General features: G+C 53.4%; 1 protein-coding gene across 4 annotated transcripts in view; it reads right to left on the bottom strand.

Moving 5' to 3' along the window:
• Positions 1-5,325: 5,325 nt before the first annotated feature.
• Positions 5,326-16,611, bottom strand: part of LOC147084855 (myocardin-like) — a 91,008-nt gene continuing 79,722 nt past the window's right edge. For all 4 annotated transcript variants that reach the window (XM_085979562.1, XM_085979563.1, XM_085979564.1 and 1 more), the window contains 4 exons: positions 13,966-14,115; positions 12,512-12,640; positions 9,823-9,877; positions 5,326-6,434 (listed from right to left, as the gene is read on the bottom strand). In XM_085979562.1, coding sequence (XP_085835688.1) covers positions 6,007-6,434; positions 9,823-9,877; positions 12,512-12,640; positions 13,966-14,115 — 762 coding nt within the window. In that variant the 3' untranslated portion in view covers positions 5,326-6,006. The remainder of the gene's footprint in view (positions 6,435-9,822; positions 9,878-12,511; positions 12,641-13,965; positions 14,116-16,611) is intronic.

Raw genomic sequence — 16,611 nt, 5'->3', positions numbered from 1 at the left:
TGCCCTGGGAGTGTTTGATGGGACAGTGTAGAGGGAGCTTTACTCTGTATCTAACCCATGCTGTACCTGCCCTGGGAGTGTTTGACGGGACAGTGTACAGGGAGCTTTACTCTGTATCTCACCCCGTGCTGTACCTGCCCTCGGAGTGTTTGATGGGACAGTGTAGAGGGAGCTTTACTCTGTATCTAACCCCGTGCTGTACCTGCCCTGGGAGTGTTTGATGGGACAGTGTAGAGGGAGCTTTACTCTGTACCTAACCCGTGCTGTACCTGCCCTGGGAGTGTTTGATGGGGACAGTGTAGAGGGAGCTTTACTCTGTATCTAACCCGTGCTGTACCTGCCCTGGGAGTGTTTGACGGGACAGTGTAGAGGGAGCTTTACTCTGTATCTAACCCCGTGCTGTACCTGCCCTGGGAGTGTTTGATGGGACAGTGTAGAGGGAGCTTTACTCTGTATCTAACCCCGTGCTGTACCTGCCCTGACTGAGATTCGGAATCGGTGAGACAAGGACGTCGCTGGTTTAAGAAATTAGCGTTGCACAACTAAAATTTGGCTTGCGAGCATTCGATTTGCAGGATTTGGGGAAAGGAGTAAAGGGTGTCTGCAGCTGAAAGCTAACACGCTCACAAAGCTGCACTGTACAGTTTTGATATCTCAATGGTGCAATATATCGGCTCGTGCAAGAAGTGGACGGTTTGTTCTCAGACTGTTGCTCCGTGTCTGTAAATACAAGTCGTGGGTTGTTTTTAATTGTCGTACGCGCAGGCTGACGGTGATCATGTTTTTTGAAACGACCGATTATTTATAAACCTGTACAAATCATGATTTTATATTAAAGTTAAGTTATGAATATAACTTGGCGAGTTTGAGCGTGCTGCCTGTTGACGGGGTGAAGGAGTGTTCCCGCGCTCTGGCGGGGCGAGGGTCACGGGGTCAGTCGCTGGCGGTGTGGGTGTCTCTCTCTCTCTGACCCTGAGCTCCTCTCTCCCTCTCCAGGACCGTCTGTACTTTGTGATGGAGTATGTTAATGGAGGCGATCTGATGTATCACATTCAGCAGGTTGGCAAGTTCAAGGAGCCTCACGCCGTGTGAGTGACCCGCACAGAATCTCGACCTGTGTCCTTATCACACACAGTCACTGACTCCATCCCCAGTCTCTGTGTGTCTCTCTCTCTGTGTCTCTCTCTCTCGCTTGCTCGCGCTCGCTCGCGCTGTCTCTCTCGCGCTGTCTCTCCAAGTCTCTGTCTCTCTCTCTGTGTCTCTCTCTCTCTCTCTCTCTCACTCTGTCTCTCTCTCTCTGTCTCTCTCTCTCTTGCTCGCGCTCGCTCGCGCTGTCTCTCCAAGTCTCTGTCTCTCTGTGTCTCTCTCTGTCTCTCACTCTGTCTCTCTCTCTCTGTGTCTCTCTCTTGCTCGCGCTCACTCGTGCTGTCTCTCTCGCGCTGTCTCTCCAAGTCTCTGTCTCTCTCTCTGTCTCTCTCTTGCTCGCGCTTGCTCGCGCTGTCTCCAAGTCTCTGTCTGTCTCTCTGTCTCTCTCTCTCTGTGTCTCTCTTGCTCGCGCTCGCTCGCGCTGTCTCTCCAAGTCTCTGTGTCTCTCTCTCTCTTGCTCGCGCTGTCTCTCTCGCGCTGTCTCACCAAGTCTCTGTCTCTCTCTGTGTCTTTCTCTGTCTCCCTCTCCCTCTGTGTCTCTGCGTGTCTCTCTCTCTTGCACTATCTCTCACTCTGTCTGTCTCTCAGTCTGTCTTTCTCTGCCTCTCTCTCTGCCTCTCCCTCTGTCTCTCTCTTCCTCTGTCTCTCTCTTCCTCTGTCTCTCTTCCTCTGTCTCTCTTCCTCTGTCTCTCTTTCCCTCTGTCTCTCCCTCTCTCTCCCTCTCTCTCTCCCTCTCTCTCTGTCTCTGTCTCTCTCTCTCTCTCTGTCTCTCTCTCTCTCTCTCTCTCTCACTCTGAGGAGAAACTGCGAGGACTAATTAACAATCAAACCAATCCTGCCCCAGACAGAGTGGGTGAGGGGCTCCTCTCTCGGATGACGGACTGGCTGAGGGAGTAGCAGCTCAGACACTGACCTCGCACCCTCTGGGACCCGCAGTTCAAGGCCAGGCCCTCCGAACAGAGGAGATGCTGCAATGCTGTCCTCCACTCCCCTCCCCACGGTGACTCCAGCCAGTGAGGTTACACATTTTAAGACCTTTTATTGATTATTTTTTTACTATTTACAAGCGAGCGGGCATCGCAGCCCGGACCGAAACATCTCGGGCCCTTCTCCACGGGAGCAGTCAGCGGCAATAAATAACTTAAATACGCTATCATAAATTAAAAGTACCGGGGCTGTTCGACCATGGGGTGGGCGCGCGCTCTGACCAGCCCCGCTGTTGCCCAAGGCTCGCTGCATCGCGCTCAGGACCCCGCAGTCCGGCCCACGCCCCCCCCCCCCCGCCCTACCCTCGGGTGACGCACCGCTCCTGGTGAATGGACTCCCAGGCGGTGGGTGTGCGGGGGGGGGGCAGAATCCGGTTTGGCCCGATACTCTCACCGCTCCACAAAGACTCCTGCCCTTTCTACTCGTTTACCAGCAAGGGTTAAACACCGGGAGGAAGCAAGGGGCACGAAAGAGGATTGTGGGGGGGCGGGGGGGGAAGTATGTGGCAGAAGTATGAGGCTGAATCCGGCCCTGGCTCTGGACGGATGCGAATACTGACTGGCAAAGGGTGGGTGGAGGAATTCGGAACAAGTTGGGATAGCTCAAGTCAGGAGTGTGATAGAATAGATTGGGACTCTACTCATTGGAGTTCAGAAGAATGAGAGGCGATCTTATTGAAACATATAAGATTGTGAAGGGGTTGGATCGGGTGGATGCGGGGAGGATGTTCCCGATGATGGGTGAAACTAGAACTAGGGGGCATAGTCTTAGAATAAGGGGCTGCTCTTTCAAAACTGAGATGAGGAGGAACTACTTCACTCAGAGGGTGGTAGGTCCATGGAATATGCTGCCCCAAAAAGCTGTAGAAGCTACATCATTACATAAATTTAAAACAGAAATAGACAGTTTCCTAGAAGTAAAGGGAATTAAGGGTTACGGGGAGCGGGCAGGAATTTGGACATGAGTCTAGGTTCGGATCGGACATGGCCCTGTGGGTAGCGGAGCGGGCCCAGGGGCCGTGTAGCCTGATCCTGCTCCTATTTCGTGTGTCTAATTCTGTTAGATTCAGGAGATGGTTCGGTGATAGTGGATTGGCGGTTAGGATCAGATCAGCCATGATCTTATTGAATGGCGGAGCAGGCTCGAGGGGCCGATTGGCCTACTCCTGCTCCTATTTCTTATGTTCTTAATACTCTCCACTTTGCCTGGATGAGTGCAGCTCCAACAACACTCGAGAAGCTCGACACCATCCAGGACAAAGCAGCCTGCTTGATCGGCACCCCATCCACCACCTTAAACATTCACTCCCTCCACCACCGGCGCACCGTGGCTGCAGTGTGGACCATCTGCAAGATGCACTGCAGCAACTCGCCAAGGCTTCTTCGGCAGCACCTCCCAAACCCGCGACCTCTTCCACCTAGAAGGACAAGGGCAGCAGGCGCACGGGAACACCGCCACCTCCAAGTTCCCCTCCAAGTCACACACACCATCCTGACTTGGAAATATATCGGCTGTTCCTTCATCGTCGCTGGGTCAAAATCCTGGAACTCCCTCCCTAACAGCACTGTGGGAGCACCTTCACCACACGGACTGCAGCGGTTCAAGAAGGCGGCTCACCACCACCTTCTCAAGGGCAACTAGGGATGGGCAATAAATGCTGGCCTTGCCCACGTTAGTGAATGAATTAAGAAAGCTGTGCTAGCATTTGAGGTCCATGGAGTAAAAGACTCGCGTCCTCCCCTTCGGCCCCTCTCTCGGAACTCCGGCGCCTGCTCACATTGTCCGGGAGTGGGAGGAGGAGGAGGGGTGATGGTGGGATATTGCACCTTCACTGATTCTAAAGGGGTACAGGGCCGATCCTTGCCCCCCACTTTCCTCTCAACCCTCTTCCCCCTCCACCGCTGCCCGAGAGACCTTCCTTTCATTGCACCTGCCACCATCAGATATTCGACCGCAGCTGGCATCACGGGCCAACTTGAACCTGTCCCAGAATTGGGCGGTGGGTGGCATCAACCTTTTGTTGGGATGACTCATTTAAGACAAGGTCGGGGGGGGGGAATCATATCTGGGCTCTTGCTGTGCCCAGTTCCATGGCTGGGGAGGGGCGGTGCGGGAGGGGGCCGTATCTCTCCTGAGGGGCCAGCGTCGGTACAGGCCCAGATTTATCCTGCGTACAGCGAGGTGCCGTCAGAGGGAAGGGCTATGTTTTGCCCGCGGAGGGGGACCAGGGATCGCCAGCGCCGCCAATTCGTTGGTGCCAACTGTAACCCGATGGGTTGCCCTCTCTCGCCTCCAACTCGGAAGATTGTGGGTTCGAGCCCCACAATCCAGAGACGTGCGCCCCATAATCCAGGCCCACTCTCCCCGGTGCCAGTACTGAGGGAGCGCTGCACTGTTGGAGGTAAATGTATATACTCTAGGACTCGAGCCCCATAATCCAGGCCCACACTCCCCAGTGCCAGTACTGAGGGAGCACTGCACTGTCGGAGGTGGATGTATATACTCTAGGACTCGAGCCCCATAATCCAGGCCCACACTCCCCGGTGCCAGTACTGAGGGAGCGCTGCACTGTCGGAGGTAGATGTATATACTCTAGGACTCGAGCCCCATAATCCAGGCCCACACTCCCCGGTGCCAGTACTGAAGGAGCGCTGCACTGTCGGAGGTAGATGTATATACTCTAGGACTCGAGCCCCATAATCCAGGCCCACACTCCCCGGTGCCAGTACTGAGGGAGCGCTGCACTGTCGGAGGTAGATGTATATACTCTAGGACTCGAGCCCCATAATCAAGGCCCACACTCCCCGGTGCCAGTACTGAGGGAGTGCTGCACTGTCGGAGGTAGATGTATATACTCTAGGACTCGAGCCCCATAATCCTGGCCCACACTCCCCGGTGCCAGTACTGAGGGAGCGCTGCACTGTCGGAGGTAGATGTATATACTCTAGGACTCGAGCCCCATAATCCAGGCCCCCACACCCCGGTGCCAGTACTGAGGGAGCGCTGCACTGTCGGAGGTAGATGTATATACTCTAGGACTCGAGCCCCATAATCCAGGCCCACACTCCCCGGTGCCAGTACTGAGGGAGTGCTGCACTGTCGGAGGTGCCGTCTTTCGGGATGAGACATTAAACCGAGGCCCCCGTCTGCCCTCTCAGGTGGACGTAAAAGATCCCACGGCCACTATTGGAAGAAGAGCGGGGGTGGGGGTGGGGGGAGTTCTCCCCAGTGTCCTGGAACCCAATATTTACCCAGCAACTCAACATCACTAAAGAAACCGATTATCGCTTTATCACATTGCGGTTTGTGGGAGCTTGCTGTGCCCCAGTTGGCTGCCGCGTTTGCAACAGTGACCACGCTTCAGAAAGTGCTTCGTCGGCTGGGCAGCGCTTCCGGGTGGGGGGGGCGTCCTGAGGAAATGCGTGTGGTTGGGTTGGGGGGGAGGGGGAAGAGAGACGGCGCAACCTTAACTGGTATTTTTACCAGTCAATAGCGGTCAGAGGAGGCAGCTGGGCCTGGCTGCCCCCCCCATTGCCCCACCCTACGTCCGACCTCAAGAGAGAGACCCGAGGTGAGAGGTCGTGACCCCACCCCGCCCCAAGCGAGCGCACCCACCCACCAAGGCCTGGCCCAGTACTCCCGAGAACCGAAGCCCGGTTCACCCGCTAGTTAAAGTTGGCGGACCGGGAGGGGAGGTGAACTCCTGGCTGGCTCGCCAACTGAGCAAATAGTTTCGGGGAAAAACCCGTCTCGTCTCTCCCGCCCCACAGGAACATTTTTGTTTTCGGAACAGCTTTATATTTTAGAAAAAAAAAAAAAAAAACACGAAAAAACGTTAAGGTGGTGGGGGGCGGACGGACGAGGCAGAGGAGGTCACCACTGCTCCACCAAGAGGTCGATCATTCGGTTGATGTTGAGGTCGGGGGCGTCCAGGAAGTCCGTGGAGAAGATGCTGGGGTGGCCTAGGCCGGTGCCTGGGGCTAGGTGGCCGGGCAAGGGGTCGATCCAGTCGGCGGGGTCGAAGGCGATCTCGGTCAGCTCGGCCTTGCCGGGGTGCTCGGGCGAGGGGCACGGGGCAGGCCCCTCCACGCACATGGGGGAGAAGGGCCCCGCCAGCACGTCAGACACGCCGAAGACGTCGTACTGGGGCAGGCCCGGCAGCAGCTCGGCGGGTGAGATCCGGCCTGCCCGCCGGGCCTCGGGCCGCTCGCCCTCTCTCAGGTAGTCGGGCGAGGCGGGGCAGCTGGCCAGGCTGGCAGGCGGCGACTCCGGGAGGCCCTGGTCCAGGCTCGGAGAGGGATCTGAGACAACAGAAAGGAGAGAGTGAAAGCGGGTTTAGTCGGCCTCTGTACACAAATAACCACACGACACAAGGAACAAGCTTTTAGCCCCAGTCCTGTATCTTCGAAAGCCCGTGTACACTCTCCCCTTTCACGGACTCTCCCCATTCAATCTCCCACAGCCCGTGTACACTCTCCCCTATCACGGACTCTGCCCATTCAATCTCCCACAGCCCGTGTACACTCTCCCCTATCATGGACTCCCCATTCAATCTCCCACAGCCCGCGTACACTCTCCCCTATCACGGACTCTCCCCATTCAATCTCCCACAGCCCATGTACACTCTCCCCTATCACGGACTCTCCCCATTCAATCTCCCACAGCCCGTGTACACTCTCCCCTATCACGGACTCTGCCCATTCAATCTCCCACAGCCCGTGTACACTCTCCCCTATCACGGACTCTCCCCATTCAATCTCCCACAGCCCGTGTACACTCTCCCCTATCACGGACTCTCCCCATTCAATCTCCCACAGCCCGTGTACACTCTCCCCTATCACAGACTCTACCCATTCAATCTCCCACAGCCCATGTACACTCTCCCCTATCATGGACTCTACCCACCCATTTAATCTCCTCCCACAGCCCATGTACACTCTCCCCTATCATGGACTCTCCCCATTCATCTCCCATAGCCCATGTACACTCTCCCCTATCATGGACTCTCCCCATTCATCTCCCATAGCCCATGTACACTCTCCCCTATCGCGGACACTACCCACCCATTTAATCTCCTCCCATAGCCCATGTACACTCTCCCCTATCACGGACTCTCCCCATTCAATCTTCCACAGCCCATGGACACTCTCCCCGATCACAGACTCTACCCACCCATTTAATCTCCTCCCACAGCCCGTGTACACTCTCCCCTATCACAGACTCTACCCACCCATTTAATCTCCTCCCACAGCCCGTGTACACTCTCCCCTATCATGGACTCTCCCCATTCATCTCCCATAGCCCATGTACACTCTCCCCTATCGCGGACACTACCCACACATTTAATCTCCTCCCACAGCCTATGGACACTCTCCCCTATCATGGACTCTCCCCATTCAATCTCCCACAGCCCATGTACACTCTCCGCTATCACGGACTCTCCCCATTCAATCTCCCACAGCCCATGTACACTCTCCCCTATCATGGACTCTACCCACCCATTTAATCTCCTCCCACAGCCCATGTACACTCTCCCCTATCACGGACTCTCCCCATTCAATCTCCCACAGCCCGTGTACACTCTCCCCTATCATGGACTCTACCCATCCATTTAATCTCCTCCCACAGCCCATGTACACTCTCCCCTATCATGGACTCTCCCCATTCATCTCCCATAGCCCATGTACACTCTCCCCTATCATGGACTCTCCCCATTCATCTCCCATAGCCCATGTACACTCTCCCCTATCGCGGACACTACCCACCCATTTAATCTCCTCCCATAGCCCATGTACACTCTCCCCTATCACGGACTCTCCCCATTCAATCTTCCACAGCCCGTGTACACTCTCCCCTATCACGGACTCTACCCACCCATTTAATCTCCTCCCACAGCCCGTGTACACTCTCCCCTATCACAGACTCTACCCACCCATTTAATCTCCCACAGCCCGTGTACACTCTCCCCTATCATGGACTCTCCCCATTCATCTCCCATAGCCCATGTACACTCTCCCCTATCGTGGACACTACCCACACATTTAATCTCCTCCCACAGCCTATGGACACTCTCCCCTATCATGGACTCTCCCCATTCAATCTCCCACAGCCCATGTACACTCTCCGCTATCACGGACTCTCCCCATTCAATCTCCCACAGCCCATGTACACTCTCCCCTATCATGGACTCTACCCACCCATTTAATCTCCTCCCACAGCCCATGTACACTCTCCCCTATCACGGACTCTCCCCATTCAATCTCCCACAGCCCGTGTACACTCTCCCCTATCATGGACTCTACCCATCCATTTAATCTCCTCCCACAGCCCATGTACACTCTCCCCTATCATGGACTCTCCCCATTCAATCTCCCACAGCCCGTGTACACTCTCCCCTATCATGGACTCTCCCCATTCAATCTCCCACAGCCCGTGTACACTCTCCCCTATCACGGACTCTACCCACCCATTTAATCTCCTCACACAGCCCGTGTACACTCTCCCCTATCACGGACTCTCCCCATTCAATCTCCCACAGCCCATGTACACTCTCCCCCATCATGGACTCTACCCACCCATTTAATCTCCCACAGCCCATGTACACTCTCCCCTATCATGGACTCTACCCACCCATTTAATCTCCCACAGCCCATGTACACTCTCCCCTATCATGGACTCTACCCACCCATTTAATCTCCCACAGCCCATGTACACTCTCCCCTATCACGGACTCTACACACCCATTGAATCTCCCACAGCCCATGTACACTCTCCCCTATCATGGACTCTCCCCACCCATTTAATCTCCTCCCACAGCCCATGTACTCTGTTAGGTATGTGTATTGTATTGAACAATTAACACAAAGACTTAAACGTATAACTCAAACAGGTCTTTACTGGTTGGAGGTAGGGACTATACGTAGGTCTTTACTTCATGCCCACAGGCGGGAACTGAGGGGAGATCAGTACCCACAGTACTATTTATACCCCTATGGCCAGGAGTGGTACTGCGTATCACTACGCCCAACAAGTAGTGCAGTCCTGTCCATAGGTTCAAAGTAGCACACATATTACATACACAACATACTCTCTCCCCTATCATGGACTCTACCCACCCATTTAATCTCCTCCCACAGCCCATGTATACTCTCCCCTATCATGGACTCTACCCACCCATTTAATCTCCCACAGCCCATGTACACTCTCCCCTATCACGGACTCTACCCACCCATTGAATCTCCCACAGCCCATGTACACTCTCCCCTATCACGGACTCTCCCCATTCCATCTCCCACAGCCCATGTACACTCTCCCCTATCATGGACTCTACCCACCCATTTAATCTCCTCCCACAGCCCATGTACACTCTCCCCTATCACGGACTCTCCCCATTCAATCTCCCACAGCCCGTGTACACTTTCCCCTATCATGGACTCTACCCATCCATTCAATCTCCCACAGCCCATGTACACTCTCCCCTATCATGGATTCTACCCACCCATTTAATCTCCCACAGCCCATGTACACTCTCCCCTATCATGGACTCTACCCCACCAATTCAATCTCCACCCACAGCTATTCAACGTTGCTAGTCCGCACAGAAACCCCTGCCCCCCGCCCGAATTATGGGGCCTTGACCCTTCTCCCACGCGTCTCCGTACTAGGAAGGATCGTAGAATGGAGCCCTACCGGTGCTCATGATATGCTCCTCCAGTATATCCTCAATTGACTGGCTCTGGGATAGCTGAAGGTAGGAGATAAAAACAGAAATCAGAAGTGACTGCAACTCGAAACGCCAACCAAACTAGGCACCACCGAGGCCTCCCAGATAGCGGGTGCAGATCAGGTGATGGGAGGACCCGGCTTGTAATGAAAAATTCCTATGTAAACGTCATGCTGTAGTTGCCTCTTCCTGCCAGTGGGGGTGCTATACCTCAGTCCTATTACAGCACGAGCACTTTACAGGGACCAATCGAGGTGATCAATCTCTATCGATTAACAGCATAAGGAGCAGGAGTCTGCCATTCGGTGCCTCGAGCCCGCTCCGCCATTCAATAAGATCATGGCTGATCATCCAAACTCAGTACCCTGTCCCTGCTTTCTCCCCATATCCCTTGATCCCTTTAGCCTTAAGAAATATATCCAACTCCTTCTTGAATATATTTAATGAATTGGCCTCAACTGCCTTCTGTGGTAGAGAATTCCACAGGTTCACCACTCTCTGGGTGAAGAAATTCCTCTTCATCTCTGTCCTAAATGGCTTACCCCTTATCCTTAGACTGTGACCCCTGGTTCTGGACTCCCCGGCCATCGGGAACATCCTTCCTGCATCTAGTCTGTCTAGTCCTGTTAGAATTTTATAAGTTTCAATGAGATCCCCTCTCATTCTTCTAAACTCTAACGAATATAAGCCTAATCGACCCAATCTCTCTTCATACATCATTCCTGCCATCCCAGGTATCAGCCTGGTGAATCTTCGCTGCACTCCCTCCATGGCAAGAACATCCTTCCACAGATAAGGCGAACAAAACTGCACACAATACTCAAGGTGTGGTCTCACCAAGGCCCTGTACAACTGCAGCAAGACATCTTTGCTCCTGTACTTGAATCCTCTCGCTATGAAGGCCAACCTACCATTTGCCTTCTTAACCGCCTGCTGCACCTGCATGCTTACCTTCAGCGACTGGTGCACAAGGACACCCAGGTCTCGTTGCACTTCCCCTTTTCCCAATCTATTGCCGTTCAGATAATAATCTGTCTTCCTGTTTTTGCCATCAAAGTGGATAACCTCGCATTTATCCACATTATACTGCATCTGCCATGCATCTGCTCAATCACCCAACCTGTCCAAATCATACTGGAGTTTCTCGGCATCCTCCTCACAGTACACACGCCCACCCAGCTTTGTGTCGTCTGCAAACTTGGAGATATTACATCTAGTTCCCTCATCTAGATCATTAATATATATTGTGAATAGCTGGGGTCTTAGCACCGATCCCTGCGGTACCCCACTAGTCACTGCCTGTCATTCGGAAAAAGACCCATTTATTCCAGCTCTTTGCTTCCTGTCTGCCAACCAGTTTTCTATCCAAGTCAGTACCTTACCCCCAATCCCATGTGCCTTAACTTTACACGCTAATCTCTTATGCGGGACTTTATCGAAAGCCTTATGAAAGTCCAAATACACCACATCCACTGGTTCTCCCTTATCTATTTTACCAGTTACATCCTCAAAAAATTCCAGTAGATTAGTCAAGCACGATTTACCTTTTGTAAATCCATGTTGACTTTGTCCAATCCTGTCACTGTTTTCCAAGTGCTCTGCTATTACATCTTTTATAATGGACTCTAGTATTTTCCCCACTACCAATGTCAGGTTTACTGGTCTATAATTCCCCGTTTTCTCTCCACCACCTTTTTTGAATAGTGCGGTAACATTAGCTACCCTCCAATCCATGGGAACTGTTCCAGAGTCTATAGAATTTTGGAAGATGACCAGCAATGCATCTACTATTTCTAGGGCCGCTTCCTTAAGTACCCCAGGATGTAGATTATCAGGCCCTGGGGATTTATTGGCCTTCAATCCCGTCAATTTCCCTAACACCATTTCCCTACAAATACTGATTTCTTTCAGTTCCTCACTTTCATCAGACCCTATGTTCCCCGACATCTCTGGGAGGTTATTTGTGTCCTCCTTTGTGAAGACAGAACCAAAGTACGTATTTAATTGGTCTGCCATTTCTTTGTTCCCCATTATAAATTCCCCTGATTCTGACTGCAAGGGACCGACGCTTGACTTCACCAATCTTTTTCTCTTCACATATCTATAAAAGCTTTTACAGTCAGTTTTTATGTTCCCTGAAAGCTTACTCTCATATTCTATTTTCCCTTTCTTAATTAATCCCTTTGTCCTCCTTTGTTGAATCCTAAACTGCTCCCAATCCTCAGGATTATTGCTTTTTCTGGCCAATTTATATGTCCTCTCCTTGGATCTTATGCTATCCCTAATTTCCCTTGTTAGCCATGGTTGAGTCACCTGTTTTGTTTTATTTTTATGCCAAACTGGGATGAACAAATTCTGTAGTTCATCCATGCGATCTTTGAATGTTCGCCATTGCCGATCCACCGTCAACCCTTTGAGTGACATTCCCCAATCAATCCTACCCAACTCGCGCCTCAGACCATCGTAGTTTCCTTTATTTAAATTTAGGACCCTAGTCTCTGAGGATCAGCCATTATCGTATTGAATGGCAGAGCAGGCTCGAATGGCCGACTCCTGCTCCTATTTTTCTATGTTTCATACGGTGATGGGGGAGAAGGGATGCGGGCGTTCCGCGGGAGAGCCCAGGCCCCGCTCCTCTCGGAATCGCGCGCTTACCTCAGCGCTCTTGATGGCCTCTGTCAGCTCATCCTCCAGTGACTGAAAGCCCCCCGAGTCGGAGGAGGCCAGGGCCTCCAGCGAGCCATAGTCCCGTCCCTCGGATCCCAACGAGGCCGAGAGGTAGATCTGCAAGAAGGTGGAGAAGGAGAGAGAAAGGGGGACAAGTTCAACAAAAGTCTTGAATTTCCACAGCGTTTTTCACCAGGTAAATAAGGAGGTTAAGAAGACATATGGGATACTTGCCTTCATTAGCCGAGGCATAGAATATAAGAGCAGGGAGGTTATGACGGAGCTGTACAAAACGCTAGTTAGGCCACAGCTGGAATACTGTGTGCAGTTCTGGTCGCCACACTATAGGAAGGATGTGATTGCATTGGAGAGGGTGCAGAGGAGATTCACCAGGATGTTACCTGGGCTGGAGCGCTTCAGCTATGGAGAGAGACTGGACAGGCTGGGGTTGTTTTCCTTAGTGCAGAGAAGGCTGAGTGGGGACCTGATTGAGGTGTACAAAATGATGAGGGGCATTGATAGGGTAGATAGAAAGGAACTTTTCCCCTTAGTAGAGGGGTCAATAACCAGGGGTCATAATCTCAAGGTAAGGGGCAGGAGGTTTAGAGGGGATTTGAGGAAAACCTTTTTCACCCAGAGGGTGGTTGAAATGTGGAACTCACTGCCTGAAAGGGTGGTCGAGGCAGGAACCCTCACAACATTCAAGAAGCATTTGGATGAGCACTTGAAACGCCATAGCATACAAGGCAACGGACCAAGTGCTGGAAAATGGGATTAGAATAGACAGGGCTTGATGGCCGGCGCGGACACGATGGGCCGAAGGGCCTCTTTCTGTGCTGTACGGTTCCACGTTGATGGACTTGCCATCGACTCCAAGTCACACATCATCCTTTACAAGCCCTCCTCACCCCCGGTCTGCTCTCTGGGGCACTTTTTTGACGAGTCATTTTCTGCATTGAATGTTTTTGACTCCAGTCACCTTGGAATTAGATTGGCCCCCCGCACATCTCGCAAAGGAGCACGAGCCTATCAAGGAAGGGCGGAGACGTTGGTTAGCTCTCTGCTCGGTAACACCCCAATGGATGGAATCGCAAGGAGACACCCATCAGAGACAGAGAGAGAGAGAGACAGAGAGACAGAGAGAAAGACAGAGAGAGAGAAAGACAGAGAGAGAGAGAGACAGAGAGAGAGAGAGACAGAGAGAGAGAGACAGACAGAGAGAGATAGAGAGACAGAGAGAGAGAGAGAGAGACAGAGCGAGAGAGACAGCGAGAGAGAGGCAGAGAGAGAGACAGAGCCAGAGAGAGAGAGAGACAGAGCGAAAGAGAGACAGAGCGAGAGCGAGGCAGAGACAGAGCGAGAGAGAGGCAGAGAGCGAGAGAGAGACAGAGCGAGAGACAGACACAGAGAGAGAGAGACAGAGGATTGTGGGAGGGACTCACCTCGCTCTCGAAATTCTCCTCTGAACTGGACTCATTTTTCACGTCGATCTCGGTGTCCTCCAATGTGAAGAAGGAGTGGAGACTGGCTGGGGAGTACGGGAACTCTGGCTGCATTGGTCGAGGCACCAAGAGGTCAGAAAGACTTCCATCCTGAGGGTCAAAGGGGAGGGGGCGGGGGGACGATAAAAGGAAACACAACACCAGGTATGAGGCCCTTTACCAGTGAGGGTTAAACCCGAGAACATTAACCCGCTCCCCACAACCCCACTTCTCCCCTCCCTCAGTCTCCAAACTGTGGGACTCCCTCCCCTCCCTCAGTCTCCAAACTGTGGGACTCCTCCCCTCCCTCAGTCTCCAAACTGTGGGACTCCCTCCCCTCCCTCAGTCTCCAAACTGTGGGACTCCCTCCCCTCCCTCAGTCTCCAAACTGTGGGACTCCCTCCCCTCCCTCAGTCTCCAAACTGTGGGACTCCCTCCCCTCCCTCCGTCTCCAAACTGTGGGACTCCCTCCCCTCCCTCAGTCTCCAAACTGTGGGACTCCCTCCCCTCCCTCAGTCTCCAAACTGTGGGACTCCCTCCCCTCCCTCAGTCTCCAAACTGTGGGACTCCCTCCCCTCCCTCAGTCTCCAAACTGTGGGACTCCCTCCCCTCCCTCAGTCTCCAAACTGTGGGACTCCCTCCCCTCCCTCATTCTCCAAACTGTGGGACTCTCTCCCCTCCCTCAGTCTCCAAACTGTGGGACTCCCTCCCCTCCCTCCGTCTCCAAACTGTGGGACTCCCTCCCCTCCCTCAGTCTCCAAACTGTGGGACTCCCTCCCCTCCCTCAGTCTCCAACTGTGGGACTCCCTCCCCTCCCTCAGTCCCCAAACTGTGGGACTCCCTCCCCTCCCTCAGTCTCCAAACTGTGGGACTCCCTCCCCTCCCTCAGTCTCCAAACTGTGGGACTCCCTCCCCTCCCTCAGTCCCCAAACTGTGGGACTCCCTCCCCTCCCTCAGTCTCCAAACTGTGGGACTCCCCCGCCTTCCCTCAGTCTCCAAACTGTGGGACTCCCTCCCCTCCCTCAGTCTCCAAACTGTGAGACTCCCTCCCCTCCCTCAGTCTCCAAACTGTGGGACTCCCTCCCCTCCCTCAGTCTCCAAACTGTGGGACTCCCTCCCCTCCCTCAGTCTCCAAACTGTGGGACTCCCTCCCCTCCCTCAGTCTCCAAACTGTGGGACTCCCTCCCCTCCCTCAGTCTCCAAACTGTGGGACTCCCTCCCCTCCCTCAGTCTCCAAACTGTGGGACTCCCTCCCCTCCCTCAGTCTCCAAACTGTGGGACTCCCTCCCCTCCCTCAGTCTCCAAACTGTGGGACTCCCTCCCCTCCCTCAGTCTCCAAACTGTGGGACTCCCTCCCCTCCCTCAGTCTCCAAACTGTGGGACTCCCTTCCTTCCCTCAGTCTCCAAACTGTGGGACTCCCTCCCCTCCCTCAGTCTCCAAACTGTGGGACTCCCTCCCCTCCCTCTGTGTCCAAACTGTGGGACTCCCTCCCCTCCCTCAGTCTCCAAACTGTGGGACTCCCTCTCCTCCCTCAGTCTCCAAACTGTGGGACTGCTCCCCTCTGTACAGCACGGGATTAGAGACAGAGTAAAGCTCCCTCTACACTGTCCCATCAAACACTCCCAGGGCAGGTACAGCACGGGGTTAGATACAGAGTAAAGCTCCCTCTACACTATCCCATCAAACACTCCCAGGGCAGGTACAGCAGGGCATTAGATACAGAGTAAAGCTCCCTCTACACTGTCTCATCAAACACTCCCAGGGCAGGTACAGCACGGGGTTAGATACAGAGTAAAGCTCCCTCTGCACTGTCCCATCAAACACTCCCAGGGCAGGTACAGCACGGGTTAGATACAGAGTAAAGCTCCCTCTACACTGTCACATCAAACACTCCCAGGACAGGTACAGCATGGGTTAGATACAGAGTAAAACTCCCTCTACACTGTCCCATCAAACACTCCCAGGGCAGGTACAGCACGGGTTAGATACAGAGTAAAGCTCCATCTACACTGTCACATCAAACACTCCCAGGACAGGTACAGCACGGGTTAGATACAGAGTAAAACTCCCTCGACACTGTCACATCAAACACTCCCAGGACAGGTACAGCACGGGGTTAGATACAGAGTAAAGCTCCCTCTACACTGTCCCATCAAACACTCCCAGGGCAGGTACAGCACGGGGTTAGATACAGAGTAAAGCTCCCTCTACACTGTCCCATCAAACACTCCCAGGGCAGGTACAACACGGGGTTAGATACAGAGTAAAGCTCCCTCTACACTGTCCCATCAAACACTCCCAGGGCAGGTACAGCACGGGGTTAGATACAGAGTAAAGCTCCCACTACACTGTCCCATCAAACACTCCCAGGGTAGGTACAGCACGGGTTTAGATACAGAGTAAAGCTCCCTCTACACTGTCCCATCAAACACTCCCAGGGCAGGTACAGCACGGGTTAGATACAGAGTAATGCTCCCTCTACACTGTCCCATCAAACACTCCCAGGGCAGGTACAGCAGGGCGTTAGATACAGAGTAAATCTCCCTCTACACTGTCCCATCAAACACTCCCAGGGCAGGTACAGCACGGGGTTAGATACAGAGTAA

The sequence above is a fragment of the Somniosus microcephalus genome, unplaced genomic scaffold (genome assembly GCF_052327205.1).
Source record: "Somniosus microcephalus isolate GS21.2 unplaced genomic scaffold, FLI_Smic_1.0 unresolved_chr9, whole genome shotgun sequence".
Classification (NCBI taxonomy): domain Eukaryota; kingdom Metazoa; phylum Chordata; class Chondrichthyes; order Squaliformes; family Somniosidae; genus Somniosus; species Somniosus microcephalus.
This window is presented reverse-complemented; position numbering and strand designations above follow the sequence as displayed.